The sequence below is a fragment of the Telopea speciosissima genome, chromosome 11, assembly GCF_018873765.1.
Source record: "Telopea speciosissima isolate NSW1024214 ecotype Mountain lineage chromosome 11, Tspe_v1, whole genome shotgun sequence".
Lineage (NCBI taxonomy): Eukaryota > Viridiplantae > Streptophyta > Magnoliopsida > Proteales > Proteaceae > Telopea > Telopea speciosissima.
The window spans coordinates 55,703,406-55,712,087 of NC_057926.1; the positions used below are offsets into that span (position 1 = coordinate 55,703,406).

Sequence of the window (8,682 nt, forward strand, 5' to 3'; positions counted from 1 at the left end):
TGATGTGTCCTTGATCATAACCATCATGTGGCAGATCAGCTAGTGTCCAAATTTTATACATGTTAGATTCTATGGTAACTTGATTTACTTAGGTTTTTTTATTAAAAAAGAATTAGGAAAGGGAGATTAGAATCTCTAAATTCCGTGGGACCTGTGTATGATGTAGTATATATAGTTTTTTCTTTTTCGATCCTTATGCAATTATATATTAATTTTAACAAAACCTACAAAAATTAATATTGGCTGAAATATAGGAGATTATCTAATTTATTCGTAATTTATTCGAAGAAGGCCAGAGCATATCTAATCAGGGTGAAAGTGAGGAGTGCTCACGTCTTTGAAAAGCTAAATATTTTTTTCTTTATTAAGTTCAGAAACAGAAAGATCTACTAGTAAATTAAACAACACTTCCAAATTAAAGTGTTTTTTTTTTTGGAAAATTTTACTCTCCATTCACAAAAGTAGTGAATCATAATTCTCCATTGTTTTTGATGTACACACCACAGCCACAAAAGTATTGATTCTTTATCAATAAAAAAAAAAACAAAAGTAGTGATTCTTGTTTTTTGCAAAAGATACAGATTCCAATTTCATATTTTGCAAAATTTTATTATTATTTATTTGGTGAACACAAATGCCCATCTTAACTCATATTCTTATTGCTGCACACATGATTTTATATCCTTATTTTAATTTAGTTTAATAGCTAGCATTCAATAATTCCAACCTCTTCTCTCTCCAACTGTCATTAGGATGTCCCCATCTTATCAATTTGAGTATTATTTCCTTTTAAAAGTCAAAGCTTCCAATTAAAAATAATCAATTAGAATAAAAATTACACTTTGACCCTTTCAATTCCTGACAACTTTAAGCACCTCCTCTCATCTTTCTTTAGATTTCAAATAAAACCTTTGGGCTATTAACTAAGCATTTTCACACACCAACATAAATACAATTTTGTGGAAGTGTTTCCCCCCCCCCCCCCTTTTAAGGCACAATTTGTTTCGATATAAAAAGGTGGAAAAGAATAAATTTCTTATAAAATAGAATTTTTTTGCTATTTATTTTAAGGAAAAAAAGGGCATTGTCGGGTCATGTGACACATGAGCGCATAAAGTCGCCTTCCCAACCTCTGTGAAATAAAAAATCTTACTCATATTGATGCCCCAGAGCATGCTCGGCAACACTATGTTGCCCTTATTGTGGGAGGTTGGGATTTAAAAAAATGAGATTTAAAAATAATATATGTAAAATATTATTGTGAGAAGTTTTCATGCATGGTCGCATGAGAGGGGGGGGGATGGGTGGTTTATGTCATTTTGACCCCTGCTATGAGAGGGGCGAGAGGACCATGCACCGAACCTTTTGCTAATATTTTTTACATGAAACATTTTAAAACGAAACAAACAAGTTCTAATTTGAATTTTAAAGGCCAATTTTTGGCAAGGTTATGGGCTTGCATGATAATACTTCTTTTTCTTTATTTCTCTATTTTTCTGTTCTTGGGAACAAAAAAAGAATTAGAAATCCATTTGTTAACATCGATACATTTTTTTGGTTCTGGGAATGAATCGGGACAAAAAGCTACTAAGAAATTTTAAAAAAAATCTAATTTGGAGCTTTTCTATCCCCGAAATAAAAGAAAGAAATAATGGGAGGAGGAGTTGTTCTTTAATAAGCACATGGTTAATTTGATGAGCAAATCAGTATTTCATGTTCAAATAAAACACCACTTCTAATGCAACTTCAAGTACCATCTCCACCAAATTTTTGAGTATTCAATGACATTTTTGGAAATTTATTGAAGTTCTAGAAACAGAATTATTGTGCATAACAAACATGTTTCTGGTTTTTTTTTGGTTTTGATACACATCTTGTACGAATTTTTATCACCTGCGGTTCCCCTGCCCTAGTATGATTCCCTAGTGCCTCTAATAAAAAGGGGTGGACCTCACCCGGACAATGTGTTCAATTAGGGGGTAGAATGGTCATTTCAACCCCCTATGAAAAGAACCCGTACAATTATACCGATCAACGAACCTCAGGAGATAAAAATCTCATCTTGTACACCTCCTGAGATTTGTCATGCTTTTATTGTGTGTTACCAAATGCATTTTTTTTTCCACCTAAAAAAAACACCAAATGCATTTTTTTTCTTCCATGAATGTGGCCTGTATCCCCAATTAAAGCTCTCCAATTAAAAACAAAAAACAAAAAACAAAAACTAAAAAAAAGAGTGAAGGAAAACGGTGTCATCTAAAAAATGACGGAAAACGGAAAACAACATGGGAAGTTTAGAGCATTATATCTAGGTGAAGGAAGTATCTGAAGTTGTCATAAAATTGAGGGGGCTCTTGTGCAATTTACCTAATTAAATATGGTAGTCGGGCTATTGGCGGTATTGCCTTTGCCGCAAATGCGCCACCTCCACTGTTCCACGCTTCGTATGAAATGCATTCTACCAAATAAAGAAAAGAAAAGTATGAAAATGCATCTCTGGAGTTCAAAAGCTTTGTTTGACCAGTGACAGGCTACCCATTATTTAGAGATGCAGAAACCCCGACGGGATAAATAAGAAGTGTTTAAATATGAATTTAGTGACAAAATCTAGGTGTTTTTTATTAGGAGAGGAAGCAGACGAAATAGCAAAGAAGTGTAGCACAGAGAGAGAGAGAGAGAGAGAGGCGTTGAAGGGAAGACATTAATATTGGATCCGTATCTCGCTTAGTGGTTCTTACTGTTACAGATGGTTCAGAAAAGCGATGGAGGAGTCTTCCCTTCTCTTGTTCACAATGGCGATGCTTATTTGGATACAGGCACTACACGTCTGCAACAACTTGGTTATAAGCAGGAGCTGAAGCGTGATCTCTCGTAAACACTTCAAACTTCCCTTCTCTTGCTTCTACTTGTGTTTATTATCCTCTTCTGCTTCTGTTCATAGATACCCAATTCATTCTGAGAGGATGAATCCTGGGAGTTTTATCTATTTCGTTTTTTGGTGTAATTATGGTTCATGGGTCTTGTACGGATTTTCAGGGTGATTTCGAATTTTGCGTTCTCCTTTTCGATTATATCGGTGCTTACAGGGATAACCACCCTTTACAATACTGGGCTTACATATGGTGGCCCTATTGTTATGACTTATGGATGGTTGATTGCTGGTCTCTTCACCATGACTGTTGGGTTGTCGATGGCTGAGATATGCTCCTCTTACCCAACCTCAGGTGGTCTCTACTATTGGAGTGCCAAGCTTGCTGGCAAGGATTGGGCGCCCTTTGCCTCATGGTTGACTGGCTGGTACTTCTTCTCTGCTTCTCTTTCTCTCTTCTCATATCTTTCTTCACTTGAAACAAGCTGAACTGATGATGATTCTGACATTGATTTCCAGCTTATCTCCCTTATTCTGATATAGACTATCTAAAAATATGAGGGGCATAGATAGAATTTGATTTTCGAGTGTTGTTGTCGATTCAGATGGGATTTCCCATGTATGCATGCAAGCTTTCATGATTCTTGGACTTAAAATAGAAAACCCAAAAGGAGTTTGCAATCTTCCTTTTTGTACTCAAATACATGATGAGGTGGTGACAGAGTCTTCCCTGATTCTTCCTGGAGAAAAAAGGGTTTCCTATTAAATCTATTTTTCATTGAATTGGTTTGCACTTCTTCCTGAGCAAACAGGGCTCACTATATTGTTGTTCAGTGCACGGCTGATTTTATCATCAATCCATTTCAATTTTACTATCTATTGTTAGTAACTATTTCATGGTGAAAAGGTCCTTCTACCGTGTCCCCTGCTTTGTAAGAATTCAGGGAGGAAAAAGTAAAAGCTGAAGTTTTAAAAAACTAGTATCTGGAACTGATTACTTCGTTATATTTTTTTATATATCTATATTCACTGTAGGGGAATTTTCTGTTAAACTACTTGTTTCATTGCCAATTGGTTCCAAAAGTGGGAAATATCAATCGGAAAAACTTGGATTGGATGTGTTTTAGTAGGTGCTGATAGATAGGATGTGTTGTAGTAGGTGTTGATAGATACAGAGTGATGGAAAGTAGATGTTGCTACTGCACATGCAAATTATTGCATGAACCTTCTCAGTAAGAATTGTGTTTTGGAAACAACCATAAGCTGCATATCATTGTCACCTCTAAAACTCTGGTTTAGGCCATGTGCATAGGCTGTGGTTTGGGAACAGATTAGATTTGAGAACCTCTAGAATCATAATTGGAATGCATGGCTCAACCTTCTGCTTGCTGAGCATCCCTGCTGATCAACTTTAAATTTCTGTCACCCTTCTGAAAGGTTTCTAAGAAAAATCAGAATATTCATCATCGTCATCCAATAGTAGTAGTAGTCATCATCATCGTCATCGAATAGTAGAGCTACTGCTAGTAGTAATCATTGTCATTGGCATCCAATAAATCATGATTTGAGGACATATGCCCAATTGTGCACATAATATGACAACAAGACAACAACATGGATCCCCTTGGGTCCATACCAGTTCATACCAATGTAGGAGTGGGCCCACTTCATGGCTGGGATCCACACCATCCATCATGTTACATGTGCGTTGTGATATCATTTCCCATCGTGAGTTACCTTGTAATTATGCTTCATTCTTTATCAAGTTTATCCTTTCTCAAATTTCTTAGAGATTTATGAAGATTTTACTCTACTTAGCAGCCTACCTTGATCACAAGGACAGTGATTACAGGCTTACAGCATAGCTAGTTATCAACTTTCAGATTAGACCACATAACACCCATAGCCATCATACTATTGGAATAAGTTCTCTTGGATTCAAGTCCTTTACATAGCAAACCAGCTAATAAGTAGGCGATTTACCTTTAACAATATGATCTAGAATCCTTTCCGCCTTTTATTTTCTTTCTGATTCTTGAGGCAGAGTTTTGCATCTCCCATCTGTTCAATTTGAATTTGTGTTATGAATTATCTGTGCCTTTGCAGTCAGATCTTCTGATGCTCTTCAAATGAACTTCTTTTCATTTACCCCTTTTTTCTTTGTGCAGGTTCAACATTGTTGGTCAGGTAATTCTGATAATACATATATTTGGAACCTCAAAATCTCCAATACCTATTTGGTGGCAATGATTCTTCTGGATGTTATGTTACCTAAGACAATTAAAGTTGATGCAATAATCTTTTAAAATACTGGAATGTTTGCAGTGGGCTGTCACAACAAGTGTGGATTACTCGCTGGCACAACTTATTCAAGTGATTCTTCTACTTAGCACAGGGGGAAAAAATGGCGGTGGATATCAGGCTTCTAAATATATAGTTATTGCCATCCATGGTGGAATTCTACTTGTTCATGCCATCATTAATAGCCTTTCTATATCATTTTTATCCTTTTTTGGTCAACTTGCTGCTGCATGGAATATCTTAGGTATGAAAAATCCCTGAACAGTTTTTTGCTTTTATTCTTTTTAATGTCCAGGTGATGTCAGTGGGTGTTATCCTTCTTCTATGACCTCTTAACCTCTCTTGCTATTTCTAGGTGTTTTTGTCCTCATGATTCTCATACCAACTGTTGCAACTGAGAAGGCTAGTGCCAATTTTGTTTTTACTCACTTCAACACGGATAATGGACAAGGAATCAACAGCAAAGTTTACATATTTGTTATTGGACTCCTGATGAGCCAGTACACTCTAACTGGTTATGATGCCTCCGCACATATGGTTAGTTTACTTTTTTATGCACTGCATTCTTGAATAAGTTTACTGTCTTTAGAAAATGGAAACACTCCTTAAACTTGAACTAAGAATCTTGATATTCATTTTAAGACATAATGGTTAGTGTATTACTTGCAAGTTGCAACCATAGCCATTCCAAAAGGGCTGTTATGTTATTTTGCTAAAATCAATTGATGTATAAAGACATTGCCTTTTCCTGGAGTTTGTCAATCAATGTTTAAAACCACAACATCTGTCTGATCTTCATTGTTGAAGCTATATAAATTACTTCCTCTTACATTACAAAGGCCTCACACACTGATTTTATTCAGGACTTCCTTGGATTGACTATTAAGACCAACCTAAAATTGATAATTTAGTTCAGTAAGACTAATCGACCATTATTGCCTTTCTGGGAGCTCTAGTCTTATTATGTTCTCATGTTGGGTATTAGATTGCTGAACCAAACTTGCTTTTTGCTTTTCGTCTCTCTGCAGTCCGAAGAGACAAAGGATGCAGATAAGAATGGACCGAAAGGAATAATAAGTGCGATAGGCATATCCATTGTTGTTGGATGGGCTTACCTACTTGGTATCACATTTGCAGTAACAAACATCCCTAACCTTTTGAGCAGTGACAATGATGCCGGTGGTTATGCCATTGCGGAAGTGTTCTACCAAGCCTTCAAGAGTAGATATGGCAGTGGAGTTGGGGGAATTATATGCCTGGGAGTGGTTGCTGTTGCCATATTTTTCTGTGGCATGAGTTCTATGACAAGTAACTCCAGGTAAAAGCTCCCTTTTAGCTGTTTTCTAATAACTGAGAAGTGTTTATTTTGAGTAGTTCCAATTACTCCTTTATAAGCTCTGCTAAGCACTGTTGTCAAATCTCAGGATGGCATATGCATTCTCAAGAGATGGAGCTATGCCCTTTTCATCATTGTGGCATCAAGTGAACAAGCAAGAGGTCCCACTATATGCAGTTTGGCTCTCTGCATGTATCTCATTTTGCATGGCATTGCCGGTATGACATTTCATGCTTTATGAAGAGAGAGAGAGAGAGAGAGAGGGAACTGAGAGTTATAATTTTTGGAGTCAGTTGTGATTCCACTAAATTGTTCTGCATTTTGATGGCTTCCCCTGCCCTGTGAATCAGTTATTAATTAATCCTTCAAAATGATTGTTGTCCATATTGTTGATTATTTTCGTCTGTGTGCATCTTATGCAGTCTCTCAGAAGCTTAGTGGCATTTCAAGCAATGGTGTCAATTGCAACCATTGGACTCTATATTGCCTATGCGCTACCAATCTTCTTTAGGGTGACATTGGCCCGCAAAAGTTTTATTCCAGGACCCTTCAACTTGGGCCGATATGGAATCCTTGTGGGCTGGGTTGCGGTTCTTTGGGTATCAACAATCACTGTCCTTTTCTCTTTGCCTGTAGCATATCCCGTTACAAAGGACACTCTCAACTACACTCCTGTTGCGGTTGGCGGCCTCCTTATCCTCACTGTTTCAGCTTGGATTATCAGTGCACGGCATTGGTTCAAAGGTCCCATCACCAACATAGATATTTGAAACAAAAAGCACTTACATGTTGATTTACAATTCTCAGAATCTTGAATGACACATTCGAGTATGCCCTCTTCTGCTACGACTGTTATTTTCTTACAATTGCTAAAGATTTCATTCAATACGCCCAACGACTGGTACAGTGGGTTCTATATTACAGCCATGGACACCCAAAGTTGAACCTTGTCGATTGGGAATTAGCAATAGGAGGTAGTCCTGATACTCTTTGCTTAAATGCTCTTCATTTTTTGTTTCCTGTTGCGATTTGGACTTTGTGAGAAGCAACAGTTTGTTCTCTGGTCATCACTTTGTATTTATGTTTATAAGCAAGAGAAGGTATTACAGAATATGTAGTTTTTATTTTCTTCCCCTGTTTTTAATACTTGAATATCATTTACAAGATGTGAATGTACATATTCAAAAAATGAGAAAGGCCATTATGCAATATGCTTTAATAGTCTTTTTCTATCTTGTAATTCTTCTGTTGTACTTGCTACTACATTACGCTATTCACAAAGTGACTAGTTGAAGATATTCCCCAGTTGATTGTAGTATAGCTATTAATACTGCAATTTTCTTATGGGAGTAATGTGATTGCTTCTAATCTTCTGCACGCAATGTTGAATGAATGCATTGTTTAAACTGGAAAGAACTAGGTCACTGCAAATATGAACAACATCCAAAAAAAGAGAGAGGAAGGCATAACTACGAAGAGATAGTAGAAGAGAATATTAAAGTTGTATAATATGGAAATACTAAAGACAAGGATTTGAATGGAATCGGTTGCCATCTATTGATATGGAGGTGTCCATATATACAAGAGATACAAAATTCAAATACCCAACATAGTACTAGGATCAAGCTATACAATGAATATACAATCAACATGATTCCTAAGATCAAGGTATTCTCAACTATCCTAGACTTAGAATCAAGCTATACAATGAATATACAATCAATCATCCTAGTCAGCAGATTATGAAGACTCATACGGTAATAGAGAACCTATGACATAGACAACAAATCAATTAATTGTTCTTTGGTATTTCCATCAAAACCAAGAACTTTTGGATAGAGAAGGCATGGTCTAGATTAGCCACATGTCAAATTTTATAGTTTAATTCAATTAAATATCTCATTGCACATTAGTACATATCTCGTGTATATCCATGCATTTGTACCAATACTATAGACATTACTATCCATTCTCCCAACTCTGTGTGGAAGTAGATTTAAATTAAAAATGGGTGAGACTCAGATTTATCTTGTGATTTTCGAAAACATAACCTTCCATTTTTACATGGATAACTTTTCCTTATTCAAACATTTGTAATTGGAATCAATCCGTCCAGCCATGAGATTATCCATTGCCAATGAGGATGAACTGATGATGATCTTGAAAGACCACGAGT

The 8,682-nt window shown here is 36.3% G+C and overlaps 1 protein-coding gene across 1 annotated transcript; it reads left to right on the top strand.

Moving 5' to 3' along the window:
• The first annotated feature begins 2,723 nt into the window (after positions 1–2,723).
• LOC122646759 (amino-acid permease BAT1 homolog) lies at positions 2,724–7,278 on the top strand. Its single transcript, XM_043840360.1, has 8 exons — positions 2,724–2,871; positions 3,037–3,297; positions 5,038–5,056; positions 5,195–5,414; positions 5,526–5,707; positions 6,199–6,488; positions 6,595–6,724; positions 6,929–7,278. The coding sequence occupies exons 1-8, from the start codon at positions 2,747–2,749 to the stop codon at positions 7,274–7,276; spliced, it is 1,575 nt and encodes a 524-aa protein (XP_043696295.1). The 5' UTR covers positions 2,724–2,746; the 3' UTR covers positions 7,277–7,278.
• The last annotated feature ends 1,404 nt before the right edge of the window (positions 7,279–8,682 follow it).

Coding starts and splice junctions, on each gene's coding strand:
- LOC122646759 (XM_043840360.1), top strand. CDS start 2,747: ATGGTTCAGAAAAGCGATGGAGGAGTCTTCCCTTCTCTTGTTCACAAT. Junction 2,872..3,036: donor GAGCTGAAGCGTGATCTCTC/GTAAACACTTCA, acceptor ACGGATTTTCAG/GGTGATTTCGAATTTTGCGT. Junction 6,489..6,594: donor TCTATGACAAGTAACTCCAG/GTAAAAGCTCCC, acceptor GTCAAATCTCAG/GATGGCATATGCATTCTCAA.